Genomic DNA, 18,181 nt, shown 5'->3' with positions numbered 1-18,181 from the left:
CATTGTGCCAAATTACACAAATCTCTTACACAATCTCACTTTTATCTCCTTTTCACAGCAATAATTTCTACCAAGCTATTTAACAGAACTGGTTAAAAAACAGGGAAATTAGTTTTTAAAAAATATCTCAAAATGGCGCATTATCAATAACCTAAACAACTTGTTAGGAAACTAAATTGTAAATCTTCATTTATAAGAACAAATAGAACATTTAGAGAACCCTTTTACAAGAACATTTCACTACAGTGATCAATGAAAAGAAAAACACTATCTAGCTGTAAAGGGCTGTCACTGAATAGCACACATTTCTCTTTGCAAACAAAGAGCGATTTTAAAGAATTCTGAAACCAAACAGTTTTAGCTTGCATTAGTTCATGTCCACTCACTGAAGGTCCCTAAAAACCCTATTTTGGTGACTGTTGTTTGAGTGTGTATACAGCTATCCAATACTAAAACACTGCCACAGGAATTTGCTATATGTTTAGTTTCTATTATGTTAGATTATTTCCAATTGCAAAGAAATACAGCACACAATATGATCTCCATGCACTCTTCAGACAAGTATTTACGCCAGCCTGGCTGTCAAGTAAAATATTACATTTTATAAAATCGAATGTATCTTAAGTTAATCGTCGTATGAACAAAAGCAATGGAAACCCAAGTCCATTCATCTTTTGTTACATTTATAGAAGTTCTCTTCTAAAATAGCAATTATGTGAAATGAGCAGCATTCAAAACAACACATCACAAATCACTGTAAATCTGAACTGTGTGTACCCCTAGCCATTGGCCCCTAACTCCAAATGGCTGTAACAGTAATACCACTGGCATGTATGTGGAACTCGGAGTATGCCTGGCAGGCTATATTTTACATACATGTATTTAAAAAATGCTTATGAGGCATATTCCTCCAGAGGCCTTCTCACCACAGTTATTAAAACCTCTATCAAAGGATATTCCTCCAGTGTAAGTCTATTTGGACATCTTAAATGTGTATAATGCATAACTGTATAATGTATAATGTGCACAAACATGAAATTATGCTTATCATCTTTATTTTTACCATAACATGTAAGATGAGGCATACAGTACAGGAACTCTGCTTTGTGTATCATACATTTTTCAGTATCACACCTAATAATACCTATAGCATAGTACTCACTGGTTCCAGTGGTTGGTCTGATCTGCTGTCTGGAGACAAAGGCAGATTCTGTGTTGTGCAACTTCAACACAGGGAAAAAAAAGACACAGCCATCCAAGCAACACTTTGACACCGGAACCTTTGACTTTAGGCATGTGAGTTTTCTAAAGCGTTTTGGAAAGTCTGTACAGTGAAGGACTTTATCGAAGAAGTTTGGGTGAAACAGTAAGTTAGCCTTTGTTTAGTTTGTGGTTGTTTTTCCATCTTGCATTGTAAATAAAAAGCACTTGGTCTGTACAATATTTGTGTCTGTTTCCTGAGACCCACGTATGACAAAATCACTTTCAATGGCACCCCAATCCCCAGGTGGGTTGAATAATGTGGTAATTGTTTGTCTAGATTGGTTGACTTTACCTTTTTCAATTGACCAAATCTGAACTTACAAATGAATTCTACTTACCACTGCATCCACAGTACTACTGCAGTAGATACACAAGCAACGTACACCCTACAGAATGCACAGTCATCGTCAAAGCTTTTCCACAGTGCAGTGTATACAGAACAGACTCTGCAGGCACAGGTGTCTGCCAAGCCACAGGGATCACTTTTGCAAGTCAAGCCAAAAAAACATGACTTAGTATTTATTCATGCCCCCCTGGTGGCATTTGGTCAGCTACGAAACACTGTTTGGAGATTCCTGGTGAAAGGCAGCTGATGACAAAACCCACAATGGAGCAATTTGAATAAGTCAGTGGGTGACATTTTCCATTGTATCAAAGGGTTTAATTGGACACAGTACTTACAACCCCTTGGAACGTACTGTAAACCTTCACTAGCTTGAGGGCCAGTATATAAGCAAATCAAAATGTTCTTTAGACGTAACCAAGCTGAAATCTTCTGGGACAGCTTTGGTAAAATAAACAGATCAAATGTCTTGTAAAAATGACTGTACAGAAAGCTGCGTGATTAAGTTCTCTGCAAGAAACAAGCACAGCTGGGTGACATATTAACACACAACACAACTCCTAAACATCGCCCAAACAAGAAAATTCCAAACTCGAAATTAAACAAACAAGCACACTATCCTAGCAAGGCTAAGCTAGTTTAAAAAAAATGACCACAGACATACAGTATTCTGCTCTGGAGATGTGGTCCAAGATTCTCCCTTTTAATCACAACAACTCACATAACAAATAAGAACAATTATGTCAATTTCACCTAAAGTGAAACTTTTCTCACAGACATTGTACTCTATAATGGGAGCTGAATATATCTGTAAGTCAGCTACAGGAAATGATTATTTGAAAAGTCTTTAATTTGTAACTTGGCTCCTTGAAATTATTTTTGAAGATACATTTTATTTAAAATCAATTTTGCTTTTTGAAATATTCCAGTTCTGTAAAGCTTTATGTTCTAAAGCTCTACAGGTATAAATGTTATCTTTGGCTTCTTTAAACCTTTATTTTTCAGTGCCTAGAATAATAACAGATGGAGAATTGACCCCAAAAGACCCTGGGTGTGGTACATATTAGTTCTTTAGATTGAAAAAATTTAAATGAATATAACATGAAATATTATAGTGGTAACTTCAAAATGACACCTGTAAAGATATGCTATATCTGAACAACTGACCAAAAAATACTCTTCTCTCTGATATAGGTTCATCCAGCAGGGGTTAAGCTAGCAAAACTAAAATGGCGTGAAGGAAGTCAGTTTATCCAGTTAAATGGCAAAGTTAACAATAAGCAGCTGAATTTAAAAGCCCGAAGGAAAAGCTGTTGATAAGTTGAAATTTGATGTTTGGATTTATAAAAAAAAACAGTTTAACTGTGACCAGTGCTAAAACTGCATTTGGCTCTGGTGGAAAGCCCAGTAAATGTCAAAATACTACAAGGCCTCCTCAAAGATGCAATAGTAATGAATTTGGTATACATACAATATCGACATCTTGCATAGTATTGGCTTTTACATCATTATCTATATTGGATGAAATGAGGGTCTTTTATGATCACTCCATAACAGCAGATATTAAGAGACAGGTCACTTCAAATCTCTGTAGATCATTCTGGATAAATGAGTAATAAATAATACTGATGATATCACTACTACTGAATGCAGAAGACTGTTAAAACTGGCACATAATACAACAGAATTACAGACTTGGCATTTAGATTTGTAATGGCTGATAGAAGCAGTACCATCTGGGGTTGATTCGCTCATCAATAAGGCTCCCCTCATAAGAAGGATCCCAACCAAGCCTTGTGGGAAGCCATTTGTATTGAGCGCCATCCTTTAGGGCTGCAGAGATTAGCACCTGCCCCTGACTAGACTGGCTTGGTTACACAATGTAGCTGCTGAAAGAGAAACGGGTTCTCTCATTTTTCAGGCAAACATATTGGGCTCTAAGTTAATTTCCTTGATCTAATTATTGGTTGATTTAGACAAAGTGTTTTTTCAAGCGAATGACTTAAAAGTTACAACTCATTCAAAGCTCAATAGTTTTCAACATTTGACAGACCTGGACAGGAACTAAAATTTTATTCAGTTAATCAAACACTCAGTCCAATTAAGCAGACAAGGACTTGAGAAAAGCCAAAATTTGCACCCCTAGGGTTAGACTCTACAGAAAGACATGTGGAACCTTTTAAGCTTCAATCTCCCACACACAGTGTTTCCCAATCCCATTCTGGAAGCCCTCTGTGAGGCCAAGACTGTAATCCACTCAAATCCTATTAATTTAGTTTAAAATCTTCAGAGCTCTGAAATTCTGTCACCTAAAACTGAATGCTGAATTTGCACATAGTGCATCACCTGTCTATTAAATATTGTATAATGATAAGCAGATCTCTGTTTATATTGTAGGTTTCAGACCAAAACATGTAATTAGTCTTCCCTAATTGATTTTTAATCAATGTATACATTCACACAAGTGATGTTTTCACTGTACTTAAAGGAAAAAAGGCTGGCTTTCATCAACATTTAGATCAAACTCTCCCTGAATATCCTATTGTTATCTTGAGACACAGGAAACCTGATATTTTCTTACATCTTAATAATTTGCTATTTTGGCTCTTTATGTCTTGTAATGTATCACCTACTACTACTAACAAAATCATCTTAGTCCATGCATGGTGTAATTTAAAACAATTATGTGCTTTCATCATTACGTGTAGGACAATATCTCTGCTTCAACGGTGATTCATACCATTCACTATCACCATAAAGCCCAGTCCATTATTCAGGATCCCAACCATCCTGGCCACAAACTGCCCTCCCCCTTGTACTCTGGCAAGCGGTACCACACCATTAAAGCACTGAACACTATAGCTTCCACCCTACAGAAGTGCACATCATTAACAGCTACAGTAACAGCACAATGAACCTAAGTAATTTTTACATGGCTGTATTACCCATTGAATGTTGTTGTACTATCATTATTTATCATTTACTGTTTTCTACTGCACTGTGTGTGTCCCGAGAGAACATTGTGAACATCGCAAATACAAATCCCAGTGTATATGTACATATGGCAAATAAACTCCTCTCTGAACTTGCCTTTATGTGTTAATGGCAAGAAAGCAGTCCACTGAAAAAGAATCATCTTAATGTATGATATAAATGAGATATGTAGAAATGTGACAGAAAGTATTATGATCAGACAAGACAAAAATTTCAACTTTTCAGCACAGTGCAGCAGAGGTTATCTCATCATCTATTCAACGCTATCAAACTATCAACTAACAATCTTGTTAAGAGGATGTTTCTCATCAGGGAGCACTGGAAAGATTCTCAGGACTGACATACTATTCAGTACATTACGGATGACTCCTAGATGAAAACCTGAGTCACACCAGAAACTGAACCTGGGTTAAATAGTAACATGACTATACCAGGGCACCAGGGCAATTACCTGAATAAAAGGTGTGGTCAGATAAAAGTGAATGTCTTCCAGTGTCAGTCCAGTCAAATATCCAGTCAAAATCTTGATTTTAATCCAATAGAACATTTATGGTATTTAAGTCTTGATGACTGCAATCCATCAATTTCCCCAATAAACTTGTCAGAACTTTCCAGTCAGAATGGACAGACTTATACCAACCTACTATGCAAGGCTAGTGGAGACCTCTTCAAAAATACTGACAGCAGCAATTGCTGTCAAACATGCTTCTACCAAGTCCTGATTTAGGGGGCTGAATACTTATGAAATCTGTAGATTTCACTTTGTAGATCTTCTTTGAATCTATGGTGTTCAGTTTTATCATTACAGCTCTGAAAAGGTTAATTTGAAAACAAATACACTGTTTGTAATTAATAAAAATGTTATATTATGGGCAAGACACTGTAAATACAGAAACAGAAACAATGCAGTATCAAAATAAAGCCACCTAAGCAGGGAATCTGATTTTTATTGATTTTGACCATTTTCATTCGGCATTTAGAAGAGATCATGAGTTACTATAGCCATTCAGCATATGTTAAATCCAATGTGACCTGAGGAGTCTAGGGCCGCAAGATGGATCACCAGCTGCTGTTATGGATGCTAACAAAGAGACCTCAGTTTCAAATGTTATCCAAGAAATGTGCAAGTCCAGGTTAACACACAGTGACCCAAAAGCTTCCTTGAGGCAAGCGATTTTCCCTAACCACTGGTGGAGCAACTAGTCTACTGCAGAACACCTTATTTTGCGCAGTGGACTGTCATTAAGACACAGACAGGAAGCACATGCAGACATCCCAAACAAGCTACAGCAGATCTTAGCAGATTTGAAGAACAGAGCATACAGTATTTATCAGGAAATGGTCTGAGGTGATCTCTCTACAACCCAGAAAGACAAGACACTTGCCAAGAGCCTAGGTTTATATCAACAAGCTTTGCTTTCATGCCTGCAAAATGGGAATAACTCAATAAACCTTGTCCAAAGAATTACTCATTCTCTACAGTACAATGCACAAGCTAGATCCAGATTAGCAACTGGTGCCTTCAAAGGAACAGATCGTCTTTTTCTGTGGATAGTTACAAACCAAATCTCTCCCTCAACAACGTAGCGGCAGGATGGAACAGCATGTTCTGGCAATACAAAATACTAAATTCCTGGAGAGCTGAGCCGGAGAAATCTCCAAATGGTATTGTGTAGTTCATTATCCTCTTTCTGATGGCTGAAAGCCCTTTAAAAGCAGATCTCAAAAGCCCAGGTCCTTTGCCATGGCTCTCCTCCCCCAACATAATTATGTGAAGCTTTATGACTCAATGCGGTCTATGAAAAGCAGACAGTGTGATGGGGGTGGGTGTGCATGGGTAAGGTCAATAAAGTGTTAAAACAGAGCCCTATACTAAAAAAAAACACTCCTTCGAGCCTGGAGTGCATTGTGGTAGGGCTTCATTGGCTTCAACACATGCTGTGCAGAGCCTCTTCTCTCCCAGCAAATCTGATTCATATGCCTCCCATTTGATCCATTCTGAATCCTGCCAAGAACAGAATCTGAAGAATGTACTCAGGGAGAAGCACACACGCAAGACAAATGGCAAACAGACTGGTGGGATATGAAAGCACACCCCCTTAGCAACATGCACAGAATCTCGATAGATACAAATAGGGTAGAATTTGAGGAGAAGAGTCCACCGTGACTCCCACCTTCCTTCCTCCAGCACTGACTAATATCAGACTAGAGACAAGGGTCTGGCTGGCTGTGGCTAAAGTTCAGAGGATAGTGCTGTTAACTCCGCTTAATGAACAACAGGGAAAATCTTGAACTTGTTTTGATGTGTGTGTTCTTCAGTGACATATAAGTAAATATGTTTTAGAAAAAAAAACAATGAGCAGAGTCATTTCAATTAGATGTTCACTACATTTGGGAATAACGAAGTACATGCAGATATTTGTACCACTACCGCGGAACCTACTGGAATGGCAAACTTTTCTGTGAACCACAACTGAGAGCCAAAACTAAGGCCTGCAAATGAACCATTGTGAGTCAAGCTCATGGCTACAGAACATGGAACATGTCACGACAAATAATAGTCTCACTGAATTTTAAGAAGCCAAAGTTACTTTCAAATTAAAGTTGGGTCCAGTGTGCAGGCTTCAAAAAAGCTCTTGGCCAATTTTAAAAAAGATGGTGGCTTACAAACAATGTTTGTAAATTAAGGATAATTGTTAATGATTCTATACCGTCTAAACTACCATAAGCTCACACACAATTCAAAAGCATAACTGTTCTTCATCAATATCATAAGGAGGAAATTTTTGGTTTCCATTCCTAATGTTGTCACAACTAAGGGATGATAGCTTCTGCTGCATACTGTGAAGGTCATTTTTTGTAGAGGACTTTAACAGCCCTGAGAGATTGCCAGAGGTATTCTAGAAATGCAAAGTATACCAAAAATGATCACTTGGAACACTTTACAGAATGTAACATATGATGCACTTCAGCAAAAGGCTTTGCTGAGGAGCACAAGTTGTGAGGAGTGGCTTTCCTACAATAGACTGAGTAAAGATCTGGCTATAAATTGTCAGTAAGAAGGTGAACAGAAATAGGTCTGGGTCCCATGTTCATTATTCAAACCCTGGACAGAAAGACAGTTACCAGGCCCCCCCCTGTATATCACTATAATGAAACTTGAGTGCTGTAGCAGATAGAAATGGCACTGCCCTCATTGAAGGCTCTCATGGATTAAAACATGTTAAGTGCTTCTAAGCTGTAATACAAGAGTGACTGCACAGCATAATTGTGCAGGAAAATTACCAGATCAACACAACAAAACCAGTAATTTCTAAGACCATTAGCATTTAATCAGAACAACAATTCTAATCCATCATTAAGTTCACTTTTTTACAATGGAAAATGCTAACAAAAATGGTTCTGCCATGGTTTTGTACTACACAGAAAGAATTGTTTGGCTTAGTTCCAGCTCATTTTTTAAGCTAACATGCATATAGACACTGCTTTCTGCTATACATGATGTAAAAAGGAAAACTCAAAGCGAAATTCCATGATATCTGTGTCAGTGCTTCACACAGAAAAATAGGTGGACTAGGAAGTCTGCTTTCTAAACAGTTTAATTTTTTTTATTTAGAAAATGTAATAGCAAATAGCACTCTGCACCTTGCATTGTTTGAGTCGTGAAAATTTAGCAATACACAACTTGGATCATTTATAGACAAATCATTGGTTGTAATAGTTTTCCCCCCACAGTTTAATAAATTGAATATGGACATTTTTAGAACTCAGTTTGAATACCCAGAGCATTGATTAAACGTGTGTGGGATGGTCGTACAAGAAAAACTGCATGTCAGCTCAAAACATATGGCATTTTTCAAAGGCATGATTGTCCAGGGCTCCTAAATGGTTTGGTAATATCATCTGCTTGGAAAACAGGATGTGTCCTGTACTCTGGAGATTGCTTGTCCAGAAGCTCCCAGTTGTGTATATTGCACCTGCAAATTTGGGTATTTTTAACACTGCCAATGACTGCACTCTGATAAAAAGCAATGATACTATAGTCTTTATAGACTACATTTGTGTCTTTTTTTGCACTGACTGCAATTAAATAGCAAGTGACTGCTCAACACTGATCAGTGTAAAGGGGAAAATTAATTGGTGTTTAAGAACAAGTTATTCTTAACACTGATGCATATCAATAAAATTGCTTTTAGAGTAATAAAGGACATATTACACTCTTTACTGCTGGAAAACTCTATTTTCATTGTACTCTGCATTTTAACAGCACAACACAATCAGTTTCACAGTGCTGGACAAGTAAAGTAGCCAGTTAAACCTCACAACAGCTGCCAAGTTTTCAGTTCCTCCTCTTCAGAGGGGTGCCCAGTGAGTTAAAATGTTAATGGGCATACAGTTTGCAATGGAAATTCAACTCCTAATTTAAAATGAAACTATTCCAAATCAAAAACTAGCCCTTTCGATGGTTTCAAGCAGAATTTTCGGGGTAATCCTATCATAAATGGTATAGGCCAGATTCCCAATGTAGCTTTTCTAGCTAACTATGGCACATGAAACTACTTTGTCCCCTGTCTGAAGCGTTTTAGAATCTGAATCTCTTGTTCATCTCATGATTGAAAGATATATGTCTTACAGAGACACCTGTATCTTACACCCTGTTAAGTCTCAAGATGAACCCACAAAAACACAAGACCAAAAAACACTCCAAACAAAACAAAGGGAACATGCATTTTAAACATTAGAATGTTTTTTAATCATATCCCACTCTTTTAAAAAAAGATGCCAGAGACACTTTAACTGTACTGCAATAATATTACTGCAATGGAACAGTATACTTCCTAAATATTGAAAGTTAAGAAAAATTGCTGCCAGTGAAGTAATTAAAAAAATGACCCTGAGAATCTTAAAATAATCCTAAACCACTGCTGTTACTTCTGATAAGCTGCTACAGTCCGGACATTTGCCTTCTGATAGTTTAATAGCTATCAGAAAGTAACAATAAAGCACACAATCCAGATCGGAACTTACAGCACTGCTATTTATGCCTGCATTGCATGTGTTTCCATAGTAATCGCAAAAAAGTGGAAGGTTTCTGGGAAAAAAATCTAATGGAAACACTTTGTGCTGTAAAAAGAAACTTTAAAATACCATCTTCTGTTTCATCTACAACAAAGAAAACACACCCCTGCAACCTAGATGGTTGGTAGTGTCAAATTTGTGAGTTTCTCTATCTAACTCTCAGACTCTATCTAACTTTCAGACCATGGAGAAGCTTCCTTCCAGCCAAACAAAGGAAACACACAAAAATCAAGACACTATGATAATAAAAACTGTCAGGAAGTTTTTTTTCGGGAAAGAAACAATTCAGATCATACCTTCCCCACTTGTAACTGAAAGCAGCCCCAAAATGTTGACTAATCCTTACAGAAGAAGACCCACCACCTCACTTGCCTCCTACCTTTCAGGCAAAACATTGTGGCCAGTACCCTCCTTCCTTCTCCGTTCTTCGCGTACAGTCCTGGCAGAGCTGGACTGAACAGGGCAGCTCTCCCCAGCCCACTCCACTCAGCTCACACACAGCCTGTTAGCAGTGGCAGGCGGCCAGCTCGTGTTGTTACAGGAAGCTGCGATCCAATCCCCTTGCTTGCTGAGCCACTGAGCACTGACAATCCCCCCCCCCCAAAAAAAATGATTCCCAACCCCACTCCAACACAATGGTCCCTCCACACAGCCTCTCTGCATAGCCACAGCATTGACTGCAATTGTCTGAACTGGTCTGTCAGCATTTCCAAGGTTGTGGACACAGCTTATGATTGTCAATTGGCTAGTGATAAAAAATAAATCACATAATCCCCAATTCAACTGTTTGTTGTCAAATGCTACTGCCCCCCGGCTCTTTGCAGAAAGTGGGTAACTGAGCGATTATTTCCATTTCACTTATTATGTGAGACAAGGGCGCTTTTTTACAATACATGTTTAAATATACAGGTTATTTTTTTATTTTCCTGTTTTCTTGTGGGAGGGTGGGACACATCTGTCTTGCCTAGTGTGCCAAATAAAAAACACAAAAGGTGGCCAAACTACACATATACTGTTTCGCCCTGATGTTCACCAGGTGTAAAGCATATACTCATGTTGGATGAACTACTTGTCTATCATCACAGAAATATCAAACACACTACAGTTGAACATTTATTTACTTTTTTTCCAGCGGACATCTGTGGTGCTCAGCAGCACGTAATCCAACCAGCTCTGGCAGTGTTCCTTCTACCTTCAAGCAGTTACACCCTCTAGAGAAGTACACTGATGACAGTCAAGGCAGTAAAGGCCATTTGCCTTTATGAAAATATCTAACGCAACAAGGCTTAAAAACACAACATACTCACAAATACATACTTGCGTGTAATCCTGAAGGAAGAGAGTCTCACGTACACAGCAAATACTAGCCAAAATAAGTCAACTGAAAGATTAAAGAAGACCAGTTGTTGTGCCTTTTCAGGAATGTTTTAATGTGACTTATATTTAAGCTTGTGTGTCCACTATCTATTTCATTAGTATATTTAAATCATGTCCCAGACATGTTGAGTGACAGAGAGCTCTACAGCAAAAAAAAAAACCCAACATAAAATGTATTAACCACGTCCTTTAAGAAAATACCACAACCTGTGCAATAGGTTTGTTTCGACAAACCACGAGTCATATTTTCTGCACTCATTTTTTTTAAAACAATGCAGTTTATAATATTGATAGTACAAACATGCTAAGAATAACAGCTGGCAGCTTGTGTACATACCAATAACATTCCCAATAGCACACGAAAAAGGTTAAAGAGTCAACTTTAATGGGATAGTTTTCCCCTTAAACGTTAGCAGAACCAGCAGGACACTCTTTTTGTTATGACACATTTCTCTGTTCTATTGTAACAAGTGACATCACCTCGCAGGTTAGCTATGGAATCTGTAAGCTGATCTGTAGAAAATGCGTCTAAGAGGTCCAAACTCATACTTGGCAAAGAACCACAAAGCAGAGCTATTTTTATAGTTGAGGCTTTATACTATACAGTGTGGGAGGCGGGAGGGGCTGTGTCAGCTTGAGGAAGAACAAATACTTTGACTGTTGAGCCATCTTCAGCTGTGGACCTCAAGATCCAAAATGTGATTTCTTCTTTCTACTTCTCAGCACAAAAATAACCTTTACTTCTGCCTATATAAAGTGTCCAACAAAACAAGAGGAGCCCAGCGATAGGGGGAGAGGGTGAAGGGGGACATCGTTTAAACATGTCATTATCAGAGCCTAAACCTGGATTAAAATACAAGTTTGACCACTTCAAATATTCCAATCTTTTCCATCTTTTCTATAGGAGCTTTCCAGTGAGCACGCAGAAAAAGCTCCTGACAAACAGGCTGCTGGCTACCAAGAGGCCCATTTGGCATTTGTGATTGGCAGATGGGTCAAAGTTCTGATTTCATTCAGTTCCTAATGGCAGCAGCAGCTTCTCAACACAATACTAACTGTACACATAATGAAGGATTAGTCAAGCGTAAAACGATGCTGCGTTTGATCAGTCAAAGGTCAGGCTGTCTCCCTCGACTTCTCTCTCCTTGCAGTTTGTATTACAAAGTATAAACTGATGATGGCAAATGGTTTAAATAAAATCTTACAATTTCTTGAATCCCTTGAATGAGCCATAATAATGTAACCTCTGAAATAGGAGAATTAACCTCTGCAGGAATTACAACACTGGCTATTAGTTTGTTTAATGTCTGGTCAGAGAAACTGCATTGAGAAACCTGCCTTGAATGAAAAACATCCATTTATCTTTAAGACTGAAGTATCACTACTGTATCCTTTCTTTATACTATAAAAATGTAATACAACTTCAAGGTAAATTTATCTTTATCAAGCTTAAAGTTAAGAAATTTGACTGTCATTTATAGTTTAATCCAATTGTGATGAAAGGCACTGTAAAAGAGGTTGTCCTTTTACTGATTGTGTTCATTTTATAACAATAATTACCTGTCTGTAATACTGATGTTACAGTGCTCACTATAAAAAGCACTCTCTCAAGTATGAAAACTGACCAATTCTCTTGTGTCATGAAGGCATTCAAAGTTGATAAAATAATGACATCTGAAACAGTACTTCATACTTAAGTTCACAGGCTTCTGATCTTCTCATTAGAAAGTTATCAAAAGATAATTCAGTTTACACTCCTTGTCTGGATGATAGCACTTTACCAATTCAAACACCTCTTGAAAGACCCATGTCTTAAAACATAGCATTATTTCATGGCCTCACATACACATAGCCTAATGTGTATCTGTGATTACAATCTTTGTTTTCTTCACAGAACAATTAGTTCAGATATAAAGTTCAGAGAGAGGCTCTCAATATAAAGTTCAGATAGAGGCTCCAGCTATTCATGTGAGATGAATCAACCTGCACAAAACATCTCTATTTGATCTCTGTCAAAAAGAAGCCACTGTACAGCCTCTCCCTGGTACGTTTTGGTAAGACCTGACAGTACTTTAAGGGGATAAGGAATAAAAATCAATATTATTTTCATGTAAAAAGACCAGTTACTGAAGCTGACATTAACTGACCACTTTACATTGTTGTGCTTATATGGCAAACATTATGTGATTCAATAATGAATGTAGCACCTAACAACAAAAGATCATAAATGTTAACTTCTCCTGCAGGGCTGCTGCCAAGTATCAAGCAAGGCAGACAAGATATTTTCACAAAAAAGACAAAGGTATATAAAGCACAAAAAAGCACATAAAAATATGCCTGTTATGACCCCAAGTATCTAGGGGTAAAGGGGTAAAGGGGCTCTAATTTACTTCACTTCCCAAACTATAATTCAGCCTTAAACTTTCCTTTCTTGTATTGCAAGTATCAAACATCTTCAGCAGCAAGATTAGTTAATTCTACAGGTAAACGGGCTTTGTAGCAGTTATGTAGTCTGAAAAGGGGCAACGAATACACTGTAGCTCAGAGAAGCATTCAATATTGTAGTTATACTCACTGTGAAAATAGTGTCCAAAACTGTTTAACTCTATAATGGAGTGCTAATGTGTAACTATTTAACTCTGTAATGCAGTGCTGATGTCTAACTGTTTAACTCTGTAACACAGTCCTGATGTTTATACAGTATGTACCTAAAAGAAAGACATTCAAGTGTCTGCAGAAGTGTTGTTCCTCTGCATCGTGTACTGTACCTGCATTTGCCAGCAATTACAGGATACAACCCTGAACCTGATATCTCCAAAACTCAGAGGCACGGCAAAGCAGGGAATTTGCAGCATGCATATGAGATCCACCTAATGCAGTGATTCCCAAACTGCATGCCCCAAGTGCAGGCACACGGGCCTATTTATGTAGCCACACATCTGAAGATCTGGAGTTCAGTTGCCTTGCCTTGCTATGGTAACAACCATAGCTACAGAATCCTTATCAGCATTGGGTTAACTGCAGGTGGTGCAGCTGGTGCAACTGTACTCGGGCCCTGCAGTATATTGGCCCCCCTACACCCCAGTATGGACTCACCTGACATCACATACTGAGTTAAACATTGTTATGTTTACAAATGTAGAATGCCTCTTTCTTATGTGAAATGCTAAATATTTTCTCATTTGCTTGAAAGGTTTTCTTGAAATTTAGCCTAAGCTTAATTGAACGTCAACTGAATGTTTCCTAACCTGTGAGGACAGGGGTGGCAATGCACTTCTCACTGCTCCTGTGGGGAGTGCAGACTGTGGTGGAAACACACCACGCAGCTCTCCTGTGTGGACTGGGGCGGAAACTCATGTGTGAAGCCAGGAGGAGATGAGAGGGAGAGGGGAAGGGGGAAGGAAGGGTCCAGGAGAAAATTTGCACCACAGCTTGTGATCATCAAGATCCACCAATGCTTGTTACGTTAGTACATGTCACCATTACTTAATCAAGAGCGACATCATTCAGTTCTTCTGACTGTTTATTCATGCATGATTTAGATTTTGTTTTCCACTGCAGAAATTAAAAGTAATTGGTCCTCACTTTATTGAAAGAGTTGTTGATGTAGCTTGGCTTGCAAAAGTCAAATCTCAAAGCAAAGAACCAAGGTTTCATTTTTTAATAAAGGAAGCTAAATCAATAAAGAGTCAAGCAACAGCTACAGTTGAAATACTTCATTTGCAATTTGAAATTATTGTAAGTTTTTTACATACAGCACAAGTTGCAGTCTGTAAAAGCCTTATCCCATTAGCAGGACTAGAAAAATCAGAAAACCAGAAATACCTTATTTTCTAAGGCCACTTTACAGAACTACAGACTACCTAACATAACCTAATATGACTTACAAGTCCCTCTGTACTGAAAACAAACTTGAGTAATTCTGAATTTGGTAAAATTGTTAGTACCCTATCCATAAATGTTATTTGTTATATCCAGGATTGCTAGGAGCAATACTGTAAATGTTCTGCTGCCATTTTAAGCCACCTTACTTTTTCCCCACTGTCACTTATCAATCTCTTATCAAGAGACTGTGTTTAAATACAGCTGATTAGTATCTCTGTGCAGTTCCCTTCAGCACTGAAGCAAAGACTAAATGGTTATGATCACAGAAATTCTCATTAAATGAAGGCAAATATTTCTCATTAAACTGTAGTCTAGGTTTAAGGTTTATGGTTTACAGGCCAGGTGGACTGCCTTCTGAGAACTGGTGCCACCTGGCCAAACAAAAGTGTTAACACCAAAATATTGGGACCAAATGTAATGCCTTGGTCTGAAAATCTCACGTATTTATCTCGCATCTAGGTCAATTTAAAAAAATGAAGTAATTAACTTAAAATAAAAGAAACCATTTATACAAACAGTATGCAATTTTTGGGAAAATCTTACGCATCAGGGTTTTGGACACAGTAAGACACAGGGATTCCTCGCAGCTGAATCATAGGGTCACAAGACAAATACTGTGTCCCTTTGTTGCTTACCACTTTATTTTCAATGTGAAAAAAGACATTGCCTCACTGAGTGCAAAATCATAAACAGTGCCTTAATAGCAGAGAGAACACAATGGCTTGAGGCACAAAGAAAATAACAAATTGCTATTCAATTTTCAACCACAAAGCTCTTCCTCCAGCAGCATAATAGGGAACCCTACATCTTTGAAGAAACCTCTATTATTAAAATATTTGTTTCAGTCAAATAAAATCTTGTTCAGGATACTATTATTCAGTTACAATAATAAGAGATTTAGGTAGTGGGCAAGCTAGTACAGTAATCTAGCAGTTAGATAACTAGGTGGGGGGGGGGGAGTTAACACCTGGCCAAAGCTTGAAATAAATGTTATTTCTTGTAATATAAGTGCTGATTATTTGACATCATCAGCTGTGCCTGAAATGTCTGGAATTGTTAATAGTGTGTTATGAGCTGAACGTTTGGGAAGTTCTGACATAAGGCGACATCCAAGACATCAAGACATCAAGACATCATTAGAACAGTGCTTATCAGTCTAGTGGGATTCCTCTCACTCGAACACTAAATCTCAATCAGTGCCTGGTGTGGAGTCATGAGGCACTGTGGCAGAGGGTGCTACTCTTTTTCTAAATGAGTTCTGTCCACACTTTAAACCGAGGACACTTTACATAGACGCAGGTACATTCATTTCGGTGTCACTGTCACACCAATCACATCACAATTGGTTTACATGAAATCGGCAATGCCTCGGGACATTTAATTTTGGATTATAATCTCAATCTCTCATTTACATAATAAAAGAGCAGGTTACAAATTTAAACGTGGCTCTAACTGCCACGGCTTGCTGAACTTGTTTCTCTCCCCAGAGTTGCTGCTGTTTTAGTGAACGTCTTTTCAACATGGTCCTGCTGGGTAACCGTCTTGTGAAGAGCTGTAGCAGGTGCAATGATTGAGGCAGAGAACAGGAATCCAACAGGGAGAGAGAGTAGCTAAGGGCCTTCCAGCTTTGTCCAGAGCCAGCTTGACCAGCACCAAGGACAGCAGGGAGCAAGCTGGCGTGCTCTGCTCATTCTTAATCAGGCTCTTCAATTATCAACAGCTAACATGTCAGTGTATGCCCAGGCAGGTAGTCCTCGCTGACCATTACAAACCTTCACCTTTGTGAGCCACTGATTTAAAGCACGGAGCAGCATTCATACAGCTGGAGGACATTAAAAAGAAATCAATAGGCTCACAGGCTAATGAATAGATTAGGGCGTGCATTTGAAATAAGCTGTAAATTAAAAAAGACTAATTCCTCTCCACACAGGTGGAAAATGTTAGAAGCCTCCTTACAATAAAGACATATAGCAGAATACTAATATAGCGGAGTTAGAGACGGCTAATCAAAGTAACATCGGTCCATTCTTGAAATTTGATCTTGGTTAAAAGACAGCACCATGCTAGTCAGAATGATGTATTAAGAGCAGTCCTTTAAAACACAGCAAATCTTCACTGGACGTAACCTCACTAATAATAATAATTGCATTCAATTTCAAAGATATCATTTCATCTCTTAAATGCTCCATAGAAAATACATGATTGTAACTGAAAAAACAGAAAACAACTTGGTGTTTACTGAGATTAACTCCCACATAAAATGTATTTTTTTAGCCCTTTTCATTGGTTTATATTCAGGAATTGTATTATTAAACCACTGTGTATTAGCACGTGTAAGTATTGAATTGAATTGTTCAATAAAATAATTGTTACTGGGTTTTAAAACTGAAATTATATAGGAACAAGTTTCTTTACTGCTAATTCAGAACACTACATAATAAATGTATTTACCTTAGGATAATAAAGATAGAAAAAGCAACATGTTTAATTTGTTTATAATCTAACAGTATTACATACATTTGTATGTAGTTGTAAAAACTACATAATACAGAATATAATTACTAAAATAAAAATAACTTTAGAATTTTACACAATACTGTATGTAAAACATATATTCAGGCACATACACATGTATGCATATATTGATCGTAACATTCATATTAATCTAATGACCACCCATAGAAATGGATTTACTGTAAAGCAAAACTAATGGTTTTGATTTTGCTGTTTCAACACATTTGGAAGATACCGTATATATAGAGTGGATTAACTGTAAAAATACACGCTACTTTGATGTCAAACACCTTGACACCACTGCAGTGATGAAATTGTATTAGAGCTGTGACATATTACTAGAACCTGCAGTATCATTTGCAACATAATCGCATCACATGACCTCTACATGCCCTGAGCTTGAACCCAAAGCAGAAGCTGATCTTCACTAGCAATCTGATCGATCAATACACTCAACACAAACTGCCGAAGGCAAAACTCCGCATTACCAAAGAGAAAACCTGTGATGAACGCAAGCAAATTGGGCTTCGTTTCATTTTGCCTGAGCACATTTCTGTTGTGTTAAAAACATTCAATCTTCCTGCACAGAACATTCAGCGCAGTAGCTTATTTCTACTTATGCTCCCAGTAACTCTTCTTGGTTGGAAAGAGTTTGACCTACAACTTTTATTTCATTCATAAAATCCCATTATGAACCTTGCAAAGTCATTGCAATGAAAGAGGACA

The 18,181-nt window shown here is 37.8% G+C and overlaps 1 protein-coding gene across 8 annotated transcripts in view; it reads right to left on the bottom strand.

The window, feature by feature from the left end:
• nhsl1b (NHS-like 1b) overlaps positions 1-18,181 on the bottom strand; it is a 187,729-nt gene that overhangs the window by 70,033 nt on the left and 99,515 nt on the right. The window contains exon 1 of one of the 8 annotated variants that reach the window (XM_088625022.1): positions 10,059-10,191. The exons of the other annotated variants lie outside the window; for them this stretch is intronic. Coding sequence (XP_088481148.1) covers positions 10,059-10,074 — 16 coding nt within the window. The 5' untranslated portion in view covers positions 10,075-10,191. Of the gene's footprint in view, positions 1-10,058; positions 10,192-18,181 lie in introns of those variants that run through there. 8 annotated transcript variants of the gene reach the window in all.

The sequence above is a fragment of the Lepisosteus platostomus genome, chromosome 3, assembly GCF_059453375.1.
Source record: "Lepisosteus platostomus isolate fLepPlt1 chromosome 3, fLepPlt1.hap1, whole genome shotgun sequence".
NCBI classification, from domain to species: domain Eukaryota; kingdom Metazoa; phylum Chordata; class Actinopteri; order Semionotiformes; family Lepisosteidae; genus Lepisosteus; species Lepisosteus platostomus.
This window is presented reverse-complemented; position numbering and strand designations above follow the sequence as displayed.